This window comes from Vulpes lagopus, chromosome 13 (genome assembly GCF_018345385.1).
Source record: "Vulpes lagopus strain Blue_001 chromosome 13, ASM1834538v1, whole genome shotgun sequence".
Taxonomy (NCBI): Eukaryota; Metazoa; Chordata; class Mammalia; order Carnivora; family Canidae; genus Vulpes; species Vulpes lagopus.
Window position 1 is genome coordinate 19,832,380 of NC_054836.1, and position 17,105 is coordinate 19,849,484.

At 44.6% G+C, this 17,105-nt stretch overlaps 1 protein-coding gene across 1 annotated transcript; it reads left to right on the top strand.

Annotated features, from left to right (window-relative positions):
• The first annotated feature begins 104 nt into the window (after window positions 1–104).
• Window positions 105–12,832, top strand: PEG10 (paternally expressed 10). The gene is given in 3 exon segments (XM_041727970.1): window positions 105–383; window positions 6,364–7,568; window positions 7,571–12,832. Coding segments are annotated over 3 exon segments (2,382 nt in total). The 5' UTR covers window positions 105–378; the 3' UTR covers window positions 8,743–12,832.
• The last annotated feature ends 4,273 nt before the right edge of the window (window positions 12,833–17,105 follow it).

Here is a 17,105-nt window from a genome sequence, read left to right on the forward strand (position 1 = left end):
TCTAGCGGCGGGCCCGCGTAGCGCGGCCGCCGCCCCCACCCCCACCCCCATCCCCCCTCCGCCCCCGCTCCCCTCCGCCCCCCTACCCCGCGGAGCACGCTGGGATTTGGCGCCCCCCTCCTCTGTTCAGCCTATATAAGGCTCCCTGTCGGCGCTCCCGGTACACGCGCTTCAACTTCGGTTGGTGTGTGTCGAAGAAACCTGACTGCGACCTGGGGAGAACAGCGAAGAGGGTCCACCGAGCCTCGCCGGAGGTCCGCTGAGCGGGCTCGCGTCCGGAGCCACTCCGGGCCGCGGAGCACCCGGCGGAACCCACGCCTGGCACAGGTGTGGGACCCCGTCCTCCTGTCTTCGCAGAGGAGTCCTCGCGTGGTGAGTATGCGGTGAGGATGTTTCTTTTATTAAGATCACATTCATCCCCTGTCCTCCTCGGGAGCTGCGGGAGATGCAGTAGTGCCCCTAAAGGTCTCCACGCGAATCTTGTCACGCCTTCACCGGCCGAACCCCCAAAACAGAGTGCAGAAACCAAGCCTCCAGGGCTTTGATTTCCAGGACTCAAGTCCAGATAAGGGCTGTAGACGGACATGAGCTGCGGACAGACATGAGCTGCAGACGGACATGAGCTACAGACCGATGTGCAATTTGCTCTTCGAACGCGCCGCATGGTGATAGGCGCTACAAACTAAGTGGCGCTTCAATGCGCTATAAGGGGATAAGCGCTTCAGATGCGCTATAGACTGGCGCTTCAGATGCGCTACAGGCTGACGGGTGCTTCAATGCGCTACAAACTGATAAGCGCGTCAAATGCGCTGTAGACGGATGGGCGCTTCAGTTGCGCTACAAGCTGATGGGCACTTCAATGCGCTACAAACCATTATGAACTGCAGCAGTGTATGAGCTGCAGACTGATGACTGATTCACGCTTTAAACGCGTTACAAAATCTGAGCTGCCGAAGCTTAGCGCTACAGAAATGATACCATTAGCACTACAACAGCGCTTCATTGTGCTACGAGGCACAGGAACTGCAGAGGTACATGAACTGCAGAGAATTCACACCTAAAATGCGCTACAAAGTAATAACAGCTGCAGAGGTAGATAAGCTGCGCTGTTTTACGCTACAAAGAAACCAGCTGGAAGGGGACAAGAGCTGCAGAGTAAGATTACTGTCTTCTTAGAGGGGGACCCCACCCTTTGTCTCCAACACACCTTTTGGAATGGCTCCCACTATGTTTTTCTGCAGGACGGTTGTCTGCATGATGGTGCTGTTAGACAAAATGGAGCCCCGGGCAAAAATTAGTGTTTAACATTCTGCCCACACCGTTCCTGCTATAGCAGTGGAGTGGAGGGGCACTGACTTGAGCGTAAAAGGGAATCTTTTGGTGGTGGCAGAGCGGGCTGCCTTGCCTAGTTGCGCTCGATTGAAGTGGCGGTGTAGTTGTAAAGGTGGCGCGAATTGGCGTCCAGCAACAGTTTGTGGAAACTGTTGGGTTTGCTTAGTATGGGGGGCGGGGGTTGGATCTGGGGGTGATTGCTCTTGTTGCATGAAATGAATCTGGCCGTGGAGGCTGGTGGGAGGGGCTTGGGAAGGGGGGGGATCCTGGGAGAGGCAAACAGCCAGTCTCAGACCCGCCCCGCCCATTCTAGCGCGCCTTCTCTGCAGTATCTGCTCCGAGCGTGCCGAGCGCCTCCCAGCGCCTACTCGGAGCGCGCCTCCTCTGCAGCGCGCCTTCCCAGAGCGCGCCTTCCAGACCCTTTCTCCCCAGCCCCGCCTCTCCCTGAGCCCCCTCCTCTGTGGGGGCTCCCCCAAGCCCCGCCTCCTTTGAGGCCGCTCCCCCAAGCCCCGCCTCCTTTGAGGCCGCTCCTCCAAGCCCCGCCTCCTTTGAGGCCGCTCCCCCAGGCCCCCCGCCCCGCTGTTCCCTGAGCCCGCCTCTTCTGAGGCCGCTCCTCCACGCCCCGCTTCTTCCTGAGCCCGCCTCCACTGAGGCTGCTCCCCCACACCCCCGCCTGTCCCTAGGCCCGCCTCCTCCGAGGTGGTCCCCCCAGACACTGCCTCTCCAAAGCTTGGCCCCTCCCTGGGCTAGCCTCTTGCGTGGTGGCCTGCGGCCCCGCCTCCTGGAGCCCGCCTGCGCCTGCGCAGTGAGAGCCCCCAGCCCCTCCCTACAGGCCCACCTCCTCTGCGCTTGCGCGCCTTCACTGCTTTTACTGCCTGAGCCTGGCTGCGCAGCCCCTCCCACCTGCGGTTTCTCGGCGGCGCCGATTTTGCTCTCTATCCACTGGTGTCTAATAAATATAAGAATAATAAATAAGAACAATTAGCAACAATGGTGATAATACCTGGGATTTACAAGCACTTTTTACGAGTGCTTTGCATATATTAAATGACATCATTCCACAATTAAATACTTGATAGTGGTTTATGAAAGCTACTTCTGCTCAGATCTGGATGGTGCCTCTAAGGGCAATCCAGCTAAAAGTTTTTACTACAAATGAAAAATAAACTGTTTTAAATACTTTTCACATTTAAGGGTTTTTTGAGACACTGTGGACATTTGTGGTGGCTTATTGGAATCAGATTCTTCGGTGGATACAAAATAAGGAACGACTTGAACTGTGTTTCATAGGAGTTTTAAGTGGCTTATTGGTACTGTTGGCTTGGCCTTGGGGCAAGGATGAGGTGTTTATCTGTGTGCCTGTGAAGCTGGGGTTTTTTTCTGGGCACTCTAGGGGATGAGCCCTGGCTAACTTGCCTACATATTTATTGTGCCTGGCACATGGTAGGCATTCATTAAATATATGTTAAATGACCAGTGTGAATTGGCTGATTCAGTGCCTTCTTTGGTGTCTGCAGGTGTTTTCTGGATTTTTTCCCCTGGTGCTTTGCTGTCCAGGATTGTCTAAGGCATGGCTTGCCTTTTCTCTCACTTAACTGGATCCTTTAAAAATAAAAAAAAAAAGTACATTTTTAAACTCTAATAATGTAAGCTGTAATTATAATACAAAACTATACGTATTTAAGATATTCAAAAGAGCTTTTTAAAAGTAAAAACAAGCTAATTGTCTATTTAAATTCAGGGTGAGTGGACTACTTCATGGTATATAATTGTCATATTTACATTTTGTATAATGTAACAAAGTGGTTACATTAAAAAAATAGATTGGAGGGTTTTAGCTGGCATTATAAAACATACACATAAAACAAATTGATGCCTTACCTCCAGTCAGATGTTCCATGTTTATGTTTCTAATAAAATGAAGAAATTTTAAAACCTGGTTTCATATATTGTAAGCCATAAGCCAGGACTCTGACTCCCAAATATCTGTCACCCACCCCCCAATAAATATGCAATTTATATATCTTTACATATTTATACTTGTGGTAATTACAGCTTTCAGTTAATTCCCAGCCCCCCTGTCACCCTACCCCCACCTCCTTTCAAAATTCTATGTTTTTTAAAGTTCAGAACAATGGTAAAAATATGCATATTAATATAATTTGCATTTCACAAATAGTACACATGGTACTAAAAAAAGAAATTGGGACATTTGAAAATGTAAAGCAATTAAGAGTTGCTTAATGAAGTGTCATTTTCTAATGAGATGTTTAATGTGCAGTGTTTTTTGGCTACTGTTACTTTTTGGTGTGTTTGGGGAACAAGTTTTTAGAAGTCTTCAGGAAGAGTCAAAGGTCAATCAAATGTATTTAATTCCTATATAGACTAACACTGGATTCTTTTTCATGTGTAAAGGTGACATCTATCCCATGTGACTTGGCTCAGTACTGTGTGTCATTTCAGGTTTTAGGAATGGGGCCTTTGGACCTGACCTCCACAATCCAGCCCCTAGTAAGGGGTGGGAGGTGCAAATGGAGTCGCAGTGCTCCTGTTCCCAAATTAACTGGTGGTCTAGTTGCTATTTAAATATTTTCAAGCTTTATTTACATTGAATGTTAACCTGCCTGCCCACTATCCTATGTTTTTTAAAGGTTACACTACTCTTCTCTGGGCAGTTATCTCCTTTAGGATTTAGAATCCCACACCAAAATTAAAAATCCCAGGGGTGGGTACCTGATGCCTGATCTTGGTAAAGGTCAGGGGTCTCACACTGGTGACCTTGCAAGTCAAATAAGGCCCTTAATTTATTTGACCAGCACTGGATTAAAAATATTTTAAAGAATTGAATGTTTCTGGGGAGGGGACATGCATCCCTAAATTACATAGTCACCAGCCCACTCCTTATTGTCTTAACTCCAGTTTCTTCTCACTTTTATGTTACCTTCCTGTCTACTAAAATCATTTGCATTTTAACCCCTTATTGATCTTTTGATTCCTTAAACAATATACAATGATTGTTTGCTGATTTCTGAATGTGTTGTTATATCTGTCCTATTATTATGTTTTGCAGATATTAAAACCATGAGACTGGGACCTCAGTAAAGCTCCCCCCCAGTGACTGTGATTGACATGTGGGTTGTTAACCTTCCTGACCTGGGTCAGGCAACGCCAGGCCGTGCTATGAAGGCCTTTCCAGAAGTTTTCTAAGTTTTCAAAGTATTAATGTCTAGATACAGAAGTGGCACTTGAGTCACCTGACTTGTGTTTATTATTTTTTAATGGGACATTAAAGCTTTTAATTTAAAAAAATAAAGATTTTAATTTAATAAATCAAAATCACACTATTTTGTGACTAATCCAGGGCCTCATTTTTTTTTCTTGTACCCTATTGATTGAAATATTAGCTATTTTTCACATAACTTCTTTGAATGACACATTTATCTTTGTGGGCTTTAATTAATATAATTAATTTAGTGTCCATTATTGCCTTGATGGATCAGAGAAGAACAGGTGACCAGGAATGCCAAGTTAAAATTTAGTGAATGGGCAGTCTGCCTGCTTTACAAATTATGTTTTTAAACTTTTGAGCGCTTTCCTAAAGTTTTCCAAATATGAGAACTTAATGCTCATTTAAAAATTATAAAAAGTTAAAATTAAGTTACTATAAATGCATTTAACCCTCATTTTAGGAAGTACATAAACACTGCTGGATTTATTGTATGTGTGATTTATTGTCACCATACCCATAATTAAGACCTTAATCCCCCAAACCCCCAATGCCCCCATATTGCTACTCACCACCTAGGAGTACAGCCCTATCCTGCTCTAAATTATAAACTTTTGGGTGGGACTGTGCTGACAAATCTTGTTTAAAAACCAGAAGTTGGAAACTGGTGACCTGCAAATCAAATGAGGCCCTGGATTTCTTTGGCCAACAGGGTATTTCCCCCTCCCCCCAAAAAAAGTAATGTCTTTAGGTGGGAAATGCCTGCCTGGGTTGCCATAGTTGCAGCCCCTCCCTGTTTTAATCTTAGCCTCTTTACACAGAAAGTTACCTTTCTTATTAATATCAGCTAACAGTTGTTAAGTATTCACTGCTTTACCTGCATTACCTAATTAAATCCATACTGTAAATTTGAGGTATTCTAAAACTTTCTGGGCTTTTTTGACTGTCCCATTTAATAGCCTAGCTCTTCCTAGGAGGCATCAATTAACATTTGTTGATGAACTGCATAATAAGGAGAGAGGCTGATACACACGTTGCTGCTCAGTGCCACTTCTGTCCCGAAGGGAATTCTCTCTGGGGAATCAGATTATGTTGGATTTAGACAATCTTGTGGGTTTTGTGACCCTTGTTGTTGTTGTTTGTTTTGATAATCAGTAACCTTCACCATGGAGGTAGTGCCCTTCTCCCTCCCAGCTGATGATTTTAATCCCCCACCCTTTTTTTTTTTTTTTTTTTTGGTTCCCTATTGGCTGGATTATTAGCTCTTTTTCAGGTAACTTGTCTAATAACAATTATCATTTTGGCTTTGTGTTTTTAATTTGGTCTCCATCTTTGACTTGAAAGTTTCTTGCTGTGCCCTCTTGATCCAAACTGGTATTTTAGAATGTCTCCGCATTCTTTTCTGGTCAGTGAAGGTAAACTTGCTGTTGATACCGTTATGCATTGTTGTTGAATCATAATAGGTGACATTTGATGAGGGAAAAGGTCATTTGGACATTAAAAAGTAGGGTGCTTTTTGTTACTACCTATTGTCTTAATTAACTTCCTTCTCCCTTTTGCAAGATCTGTTTGTTTATTAAATATTAATGTAAGCAAGTAGAGCAAAGAGATACTTTAAATACTCATGTATTTAAAGTATTTTAGTGGATACTTTAAATACTCATGTATTTAAAGTATCTTAATGGCTACTTTAAATACTCATGTATTTAAGGTACTTTAGTGGCTACTTTAACTGCTAAAATCTTTTTTGTAGTGTGCTGCTTTGAACGTGTCTGATAAACTTCTGCTTTTATCTTCCTTTACAGAAACAAAAAGCTTTTGAAAACAAAACGAAGAAAGGGTGGAAGAGGAGGCCAGGATCAGGGCCTCCATCCCCACAGGAGCGAAGCTACACCTGGGAGGTCTCCTCCCACGCCAACCCTCACCCTGGGGCCCGACTGCCCACCTCCTCCTCCTCCTCCTCCCCCCAACGGCCCCTCCTCCTCCTCTTCCTCCTGCTCCTCCTCCTCTTCCTCTTCTTCATCCTCACGCAGCGCCCCAAGGGGCCAGTACATCCCCAACCTGGCCGAACGAAGGCGAGACGATCTCTCTGAAGAGATCAACAACCTCCGAGAGAAGGTCATGAAGCAGTCCGAGGAGAACAACAACCTGCAGAACCAGGTGCAGAAGCTCACAGAGGAGAACACCTCGCTGCGTGAGCAGGTGGAGCCCGCCCCTCAGGACGAGGAGGATGACCTCGAGCTCCGAGGTGCTGCAGCCGCCGCTGCCCCACCCACCCCGCTGGAGGAGGAGTGCCCGGACGACCTTCCTGAGAAGTTTGACGGCAACCCCGACATGCTGGTCCCCTTCATGGCCCAGTGCCAGCTCTTCATGGAAAAGAGCACCAGAGATTTCTCCGTCGACCGCGTCCGCGTCTGCTTCGTGACCAGCATGATGACCGGCCGTGCCGCCCGCTGGGCCTCCGCCAAGCTGGAGCGATCCCACTACCTGATGCACAACTACCCAGCCTTCATGACCGAAATGAAGCACGTCTTTGAAGACCCGCAGAGGCGGGAGGCTGCCAAGCGCAAGATCCGGCGCCTGCGCCAAGGCATGGGGTCCGTCATCGACTACTCCAACGCCTTCCAGATGATTGCCCAGGACCTGGATTGGAACGAGCCCGCGCTGATCGACCAGTACCACGAGGGCCTCAGCGACCACATCCAGGCCGAGCTGTCGCGCCTCGAGGTCGCCAAGTCGCTGTCGGCGCTGATCGGCCAGTGCATCCACATCGAGAGGCGGCTGGCCAGAGCGGCCGCCGCGCGCAAGCCGCGCTCCCCGCCGCGCGCGCTCGTGCTGCCGCACCTCGCGGGCCACCACCAGGTGGATCCCACCGAGCCGGTGGGCGGCGCCCGCATGCGCCTGACGCAGGAGGAAAAGGAGAGGCGCCGGAAGCTGAACCTCTGCCTCTACTGCGGCAACGGGGGTCACTACGCCGACAACTGTCCTGCCAAGGCCTCCAAGGCTTCGCCGGCGGGAAACTCCCCGGCCCCGCTGTAGAGGGACCTTCAGCGACCGGGCCGGAAATAATAAGGTCCCCACAAGATGATGCTTCATCTCCGCACTTGCAAGTGATGCTCCAGATTCATCTCCCGGGCAGACACACCCTGTTCGTCCGCGCCATGATCGACTCTGGTGCTTCCGGCAACTTCATCGATCACGAATACGTTGCCCAAAACGGAATTCCTCTGAGGGTCAAGGACTGGCCAATACTCGTAGAAGCGATCGACGGGCGTCCCATAGCATCGGGCCCCGTGGTCCACGAAACGCACGACCTGATAGTCGACCTGGGAGATCACCGTGAGGTGCTGTCGTTCGACGTGACTCAGTCTCCCTTCTTCCCCGTCGTCCTGGGCGTGCGCTGGCTGAGCACACACGATCCCAACATCACGTGGAGCACCCGATCCATCGTCTTTGACTCCGAATATTGCCGATACCACTGCCGGATGTATTCCCCGATACCTCCGTCGCTCCCACCACCAGCACAGCCGTCGTTTTACTACCCGGTGGATGGATACCGAGTTTACCAACCCGTGAGGTATTACTACGTCCAGAATGTGTACACTCCGGTGGATGAAAACGTCTACCCAGACCACCGCCTGGTCGACCCGACCATAGAAATGATCCCTGGAGCGCACAGTATCCCCAGCGGACACGTGTACTCCCTGTCCGAACCCGAGATGGCAGCCCTGCGAGATTTCGTGGCCAGAAACGTCAAGGATGGGCTCATCACTCCAACCATCGCCCCTAACGGAGCCCAGGTTCTCCAGGTGAAAAGGGGGTGGAAACTGCAAGTGTCCTACGACTGCCGAGCTCCCAACAGCTTCACCATCCAGAATCAGTATCCTCGACTCTCTATTCCAAATTTGGATGACCAGGCTCACCTGGCGACCTACACGGAGTATGTACCTCAAATACCTGGATACCAGACGTACCCCACGTACGCCACGTACCCGACCTACCCAGTAGGATTCGCCTGGTACCCAGTGGGGCGAGATGGGCATGGACGATCGCTCTATGTCCCCGTGATGATCACTTGGAATCCGCATTGGTACCGCCAGCCTCCGGTGCCCCAGTATCCGCCGCCGCAGCCGCCGCCGCCGCCTCCGCCGCCGCCGCCGCCGCCGTCCTACAGCACCATGTAAACACCTGTCGTGTCCTTCAGGACCTCTGCCCTCACACTGCACTCCTGTTCGGCTTCTCAATCGGTGACTGTGTGCGTACCTAGGCTACTGCATCTTCGGGCCAGCCTGAGGCACAGCCCTCGCTGCAATGGCCATAGGAAGGTCAGAGCCACCCTGGACTGGCACACACCCTAAAAAGCAAGCTCTCCGAGAGCGACAGAATATTTACCAACGAATTTTCTCTCAGTTTTCCACCTTAACTGCCAGCCTAACTAAAATTCGTCGTAAGTTTACTTCCCAGCGAATCCTGGAAGCCTGGGTTTTACCTGCTGAAACTCACTCTGTCACCATCTAAATTAATGGGCTGCCAGATTCCATGATTGACATTTACAGAGAAGCTGATGCCAACACAGGAAATGCCGATTGCTTTTTGGAGGGGGAGACGGAGACGGAGGAGGAGGAGGAGGAGGACATGACTTTTCTTGCAGTTTCGGTACTCTTTAACATCCCTGGAGGACCGACGCCTTATTAAGGAAGCCAAGTTTGTTGGTGCAGTGTAAGGTGGCTTCCGCGATCTGTTTTGCTGCACCTTTAGAAACTTCACCATCTTCAAACTCCACTTTCATGGTTCCGTTAAATCTCAAGGAGCAGCAACTCGACCGGTTCTCCCAGGAGCAGGCAAAGCCCCTGCAACAGAAACACCTCAGGCCTCAGAAGGGAAGTGCTCTCTCAGATGGGACTCTTGCATGTTTAGAGTGTGCCTTCACACCCTGGTGCAAATCACACGTACCCAAGAACTCTGGCTTTCTCACAACACCTTACCATCATCATGCCAGTAATGGCTTCCACAAAATGTTAAACCTGGTAACCAGAGACTGTTGGTGGCTCGTGTGTCAGATGTTTATGAAGCATCACTACCTTTCCATCATGTAGGAGAGCTAATGAGTAGCAAATCAGAAGGACGCCCAACCAGTACTCAACTCTTAAGAGACTCTGAGTTAACGTTAACAACTTGTCCTGGTACTTCAGAAGGAATTTTGGAGCGTTGTTGTTATTGGCTGGAAGAGGGTCACCTGAAGTCTTGGAAGCATCTCTCCATATGTCTGCCTCCATATGCATCTGGGCATTTCATCACCAGTCCCCTCACTAGACTGTAGCATTAGGATGCTTAGAGAGGGGACATGAACTTAGCACCCAGACCCACACTCCTATGCCTGCGAGGGATATCTTTGAAGAAGAAGAATTGGGGCGCTGGACACTGTCTTGAAGATACGGACTTCTTTAGTGAGCTTTACATCCAGAGGGTGACCTGATGGGTAACCACCTTAAAGGATCAGAGTTCACACAGTGGAAAGGGGTCCCCTTTAGAGGATGGAGACAAAACTAAGCTGCCAACGAAATGAAAGGCCTCAAGCTACTCAAAGCAACAGACAACACAAGCGTTGTCTTCAGTCCAGTGATGACATCTAGTCTCCTGGATGCTTTGTGCTAACCTGGGACTGCCTGACTTCTTTACCTGGTCTTTTGCTACTACCTTGAACTGTTTGTCTAACCTCTCTCTTTCTGTTTAATTCTTTACTACTGCCACTAACCCTGCTGCAGGATTTGTGTCATCTTTCCTGCCTGGTTGCTGAGACTCCATTTTGCTGCCATGCACGGAGAAGAAAGAGGCAGGCTTCAAGGGGCTTGTGTTTCAGTACGCAACCTCCAATTGCCAAAACACAGTTTGAGCAGTAGACAACATGGTATATATTTCAAGTTGCTAATCATGAAGAGGAGTCTAACGGTGAAGTTTCATTTTTCATCAACATCATCTTTCACACATTCATTACCCTCCACCCTTATTCTTGCATGTTTAAATACTTAAAAGTTTTAGCCGTAGGTTACTAGTGTCTTTTAACAGTGTTTTAAAGTGATGACTGCTTTCAGAAGTTATTTCCATTGAATTACAAACTACTATCAAATTCTTATTGTTGAACTAATTAAAATTGATAAGTAACATAGTGTAAAATATTTCTTGACTGTGAACTTCTCTTACAACACTGTGAATGAGAGGCTCCTCAGAACTGGAGTATTTGTAAAATAGTTCATCCTGTTCATCTTCAATCTTCTAGCTTAACGTCGTATAGGACTTCAATTTTATCAATTGGGCCTTTAAAAAAAAATCACACAAAAAGAGATACAAATTCAAAGAAGATACCTAATTGGCTACTTTCTCTTCAATGGAATCCGAAAGCTTGTCAATCACTCATGTGTTTTCGAGTAATTACTTTGAAAATGGTGCGTTTGTGCTTCTGGACTCTTTTGAAGCGTCACTTCAGTTTACCTCAGATCAATCCATCATCCATACATTTGAATTCAAGTTGTTTTGTGTCAAATTTACAGTTGTCAATTGATTTTCAAGCTGCAGAGGGCCTAGAAATAGGTCATTATCTGCAGCCCTGGCATGAGCACACGGACATTTGCCATCCCTGCAAGCAAGTCCGGAGGGGTCGACCAACAACAGCGACGGTCAAGCAGAGCATGGTGGTGTGGGTCAACGACTCATGGATGAAGACCCTGACCCACATTTGGCTGTTCAGTAAAGCTCGTGAAAAACTGTTGGCAGTGTGTTCTATGCCTTATTGCTATATATAATATCTATAAATGTAGGTGTTAAGGATAAGTAATTTCAAATTTATTCTATAGTATCAGAATTTAATAAGTTTCCTTTCACTCACTGAATTTATTTTGTTGCTGTTAATTATGTTAATCGAATACCTTTTTTTGGCATTTTCCCCACAAAATGTCTTTATTCATAAGGAAGGAAAGAGCAAAGAAATTAAATCTCTAAGGGAATTAGAAAGGGAGCAAAATAAAGCCTAAAGAACATAAATCAAAACATCAGAATTATTAAGCAAAGCTGCCATTCACCTTTTCGAAACAAACTGGCAAATTTGGTTAACTTTTCACCCAAATATTCGGTCTTCATTAAATCAAGGAAGAAGATATGAGCTCCTGTTGTTAGACACACCCGGAGAGAACTAATGAAGGTCATCATGCTAAGATATTGAGATGGAGGAAGTTTACATGCATTTCTGAAGGGTCAGTTTAGTCTGAGCAATGAGGTATTTGTATTAGATGCTAGAAAATGGAGAATTCGTTTGATTCAATCATGAGAGGTGACATAAGGAACTTGTGCACGAAACAAAGAGGGGCACGTCTACATGGTGCAGTCTGGATTTCTGTTTAAGTTTGCAGGTACCTCTTGGGCTCCTGAATTGATCCGGTTGTCATCCACCACAGACATCGAAGGTCAGCTACGATTCCAAGATTGGCAACAGAGAACATTCTGCTGGAAAGACCTGGGCAAACACGAAGGACCACCTGCTGAGATGAAGCGCTGGGTGTGAACCGTGCTATGTTTTCATCTGAAGAATGAGCATCTACTGGGACTTGAAAGTTCTTTGTTGTTTCAGATTGTAGAATGCGATTGATGGAATTAGTCTGTGGACATTGCATTGTTTTTATTTCTTTATGTAATCATTTTAAGTAATAGGGGATATATATAATTATTTTAGGGTGGGAGGGACTAAGTAATCTTAGGTGGGTGGGGTTAGTTTAAAAGTTAGCATGATATTATGTATTAGATAACTCTAAGTGGACATGTGTACTTACTTGTGATCCTTTACCCTATGATTGTTACCCTTAAAGCTTGCAAATAAACTCAGAGGGAACTACAGGGAGATGAACCTATTTAGAGCAAATTGGACATGGATAAAACTCTAGTGGGGAAAAAGTTCAAAAGTGATTGGATGAATAGTTTAAAAGAGGCTCTTTGCCCTGGGTGTTAACTCCAGGGATCCAGATTGTGAGCAAAGCCTTTGAAGAATCAGGACAAGTAGATACTCTTTGAGAAATTCTTGCCGGAATAAAATTGGTAATGATGGATGGTAAATATTCATAGAAGTTACAGAAAAGTGATGAAGAAGAACCCTGTCTGTGGGCCTCCTACTTAACCCCTGCCTCTTCTCCCTACCCCAACCACCTCCCTACCCTTCCCCATTTTATTGCTGTATTTCTATTTACTAATATTGTATTGATGTTATAATAAAAATTCAATTAATAAAGATTTAGTGGTTAAGTGCAAACTGTGACCTGATCATTTCAGCATTGTCCACCAACATCAAAGGAATGTGGGAGGAACGGAGAGGGGACGTTGCAGCAGTGAGGGTGGGGTGGTAAGGAGGGTGGGGGCGGAAGGGAGTTGGGAAGCAATGGAGGTGGAGGGATAATGAGGAGGGTGGGGGAAGGAAGAGAGGAGGGTGGAGCAGGGTGGGGGGTCTAGGAGTCTAGAGGGAGGGTGGGAATAAGTTCAGAAGTGGGGGGTGGTATAAAGAACAGGTAAATCAAACAACCCAATGTCCATTATCCAGGATACCCCAGGAAATCAACTAAATCACTCCTGGCTTCAAAATTTTATATATAAAATAAAAATAACACCATGCACTGCTGATACAATATAAAATCTTTAAGATGCAAAGCTTTAACATATAAAGCCACATAATAGTGATTCTTTTGACCTATAAAAATTTATTTTTAATATAAGTTCCTCATGGAAGACTTAATATTTATTAATAGAAAAATTATCTGGGGCAGCCCAGGTGGCTCAGCGTTTTAGCACTGCCTTCAGCCCAGGGCGTGATCCTAGAGACCCAAGATCGAGTCCCACGTGGGGCTCCCTGCATGGAGCCTGCTTCTCCCTCTGCCTGTGCCTCTCTGCCTCTCTCTGTGTGTGTCTCTCATGAATAAATTTTTTTAAAAACTATCAAACTATTAGGACTGAAAGGAAGACATACTAATAAAGTAAAATGGTGATGTGCAGGAAATGAGCATCAGATTTTTAAAATACCAGTTAACACTAAAAGAGTGATCATGAAGGTTAAGAAAAGTGACAGATGAAGTCCATGAGGAATTCATCCTATTATATTTCAAAACATAATGACATCAGAGTTGTAATAAGTTGCATATAGAAAACTTTAAAAAGGGACTTTAATGTACCAGTTTCAAAAAGTTGCTGGGTTCATATGACATGGTGGTCATATAAACACGGTTTATGGGAAGGATACATGAAGATGGTGATTAAATAGAAAGAGCTGGAACTAATGATGAAAACACACAATTAAAAACTGTCTCCCCTTGGAAGGGGCTACCCTGGATAGTTATCCATTCAGCCCAGAGTACACAGATTTCCGCAGGTGTGCAGAGTGGTGCGTGGAATTGGGGAAATTGGGAGAGGGAGCACAAGCCTATCAAGTGCCTGCGAGGGGAAGTACTTAAAATTTAAACAATATGGTGAAAAGCTATCAACCACATCACTTTGAAAGAAAATGGAAATATCCTATTCATCCCCTTTTTGCGACACCGAGGCCCCTCCCCCTCCTGACCCTCACCTCTTTCCATAAACCATGTGATTAAAGAAAACTTAAGGGAAACATACAAAAAGGTGCTGAGCCTCAAGATTGTATTAGATTACGCAACTTGATCACAAGGCTAGTCTGGAACATTAACCTTATTTTGTACAACAATGGCAATATTTGTTAAAATCCATTAACAGATTTACAAAAAAAAGTGGCTTCCAGAAAGATATCAACAAGGTTTGGTAGCTATAGGAATTACATAAAGAATCCCTTTTATTCAACATAGTTGAGGCCAATAATTAATTAAAACAATTGTTTAAAATGAGGACTACACTACTTAAAACACAAATATACTATTTTCATAAACATACTTTCATTGATCAATTTTTTTTGAGAGAAAATATAAGCAGGGGGTAGGAAGGGGCAGAGAGAGAAAATCATAAGCAGGGGCTCAATCTAATGACCCTGATGTCATGACCCATAGGTCATGACCTGAGCCAAATAAGGAGGCGGACACTTAACAGACTAAGCCACCCAGGTATCCTGGTCAATCTTGATAGAAACCTATGTTTCACTGATTGGAGCGCTTACCTTTCTATTTTTTTAAAATTTATTTATTCATGAGAGACACAGAGAGAGGCAGAGACAGAGAGGCAGAGACACAGACAGAGAGAGAAAGAGGCTCTATACAGGGAGCCTGATGTGGGATTCGATCCCGGGTCTCCAGGATCACACCCCAGGCCAAAGGGGCGCTAAACCGCTGAGCTACCCAGGCTGCCCCCTTACCTTTCTTGAATAAATTATATTAGTAATACAAAATAAGTTACACAACCATGAGAAATCATACAACTTTTAAAAACACATAAAAATAATCAAATATGACTGTGGAGAAGAATCACTTCTTCTAAACCATACATCAAAAAGTACACTAACAAATTCCAGATAAATCAAGAATACAAAAAGGGAGAAGAGCTTAATAGTGGGGAAAGATAAAATTATTCATGGAATAATAATCAAAACTAAGATGAATGATTTTGAATTCATAAACAACATGCATGACACAAGAAAATATTTGGTACATATCTGTAAAATATGTAATATAACTTATTACTGAAGCACCTAATATTTTCTTGAAGAAATAAATACCGATACGCAGCCCCCACCCTTAACTCCTTTTCCATATTCTTTGAATATACATAGGAAAGAATCTGGACAGAAATAAATAAGTATGTGTATGTCTGTGTGTGTGTCTGTGTCCATATATTTATTGATTTCCACCTTCTTTAAATATATGTAAAAAAAAGAATTGGAGTGGAAGTAAATAAATGTGTGTGTCTGTCTGTGTGTGTGTGTGTGTATCTGTAAATTTATTGATTTCTGGCTTCTTTAAATATATATAGAAAAGTACCTAGAGATTAAATAAACGTGTGTTTATGTGTGTGCCTGCACACGTACTCATCTGTGTGTGTCTGTGTGTCTGTATATTTATTGATTTCTGGCTTTAAATATATACAGTAAAAAATATGATTATAAATTATTTAGTGTTTGTGCCTCTGTATATTTATTGATCTCTGGCGTCTTGAAATATATATAAAAAAGAATGTGGATGGAAATAAAGTGTGTATGTGTCTGTGTGCCCTTGTCTGTGTCTGTATATATATTTTTTTAAAAATTTCTTTCTTTCTTTCTTTTTTTAAAGATTTATTTTTATTTATTTATGATAGAGAGAGAGAGAGGCAGAGACATAGGCAGAGGGAGAAGCAGGCTCCATGCCGGGACCCCGATGCGGGACTCGATGCCGGGACTCCAGGATCCACCCTGGGCCAAAGGCAGGTGCAAAACCGCTGAGCCACCGGGGAGCCAGGGATCCCCAAAATTTTATTATTTAAAAGAGAGAGGAATGGGACGGGAACAAGGAGAAGGAGAGAGTTTTTTAAGCTGGCTGGGTGCTGAGCGCAGAAGAGCCCAACAAGGGGCTTAACCTCACCACCCCGAGATCACAACCTGGTCCAAAACAGAGTTGGTTACCTTACTGACTGTGCCACCCAGACACCCCTGTATCTGTATGTTAATTGACTAATGGGCTCTTTGAATATATGTAGAAAAGAATCTCAATGAAAATCAATGAATTTATGCATTAATTTATGCATGCATAAATTAAATGCACTTCTGTCTATATGTATATCTGTATACTTATTGATTTCTATCTTCTTTAAATATATATAGAAAAGCTAGATATAAATAAATGTATGTATTGATTTCTGAGTTCTTTGAATACATGTAGAAAATAATCTGGATGGAAATAAATAAACAGTGAGTATATGTGTGTGTGTGTGTGTGTGTGTGTGTTTATTGATTTCTGGCTTTTTTATTTTTATTTTTTATTTATTTATTTTTTTTTGATTTCTGGCTTTTTTAAGTATAATATAGGAAAGAATCTGGAATCGATGGAAATGAATGAATGAATGAATGAATGAATGAGTGTGTCTGTGTGTGTGTGTGTGTGTGTGTGTGTGTGAGCCCGAATATCTATTGATTTCTTTCATTGTGCCAGACACTAGGGTTTGGGGGACACAGTGCTGGGCACAGACCTTGGACTAGTGCAGTTGAAGGATGAGCACCCAAGGATTCTCCAGCCAGAAAATCCCAATTGTTCTTAGCATAGTTGCCCAAGCCATTTGTGAATAGGCATTATGTCATCATCATTTGCTGCAAAAAAAGAATCTTTATTAATTTTTGGCATCTGCGTTATTTTTGTAGAATATACCAAATTTGTTAAATTTTTAAAATTTTGATTAGTACTTATTTGAGAATTAGAAAGGATCAATTTAAAAAAGGTGGCTACCTGGCTCTTTCCTCCCAAGGAACTCTTTTTGTACACAATAAAGTTTCCTAATTCTATTCCTGGATAATCCCTACAGATAGGTGACACAGGTACGTCTAGAATCCTACTTTCCAGCAAATCAGTATAATTTCCAGAATACC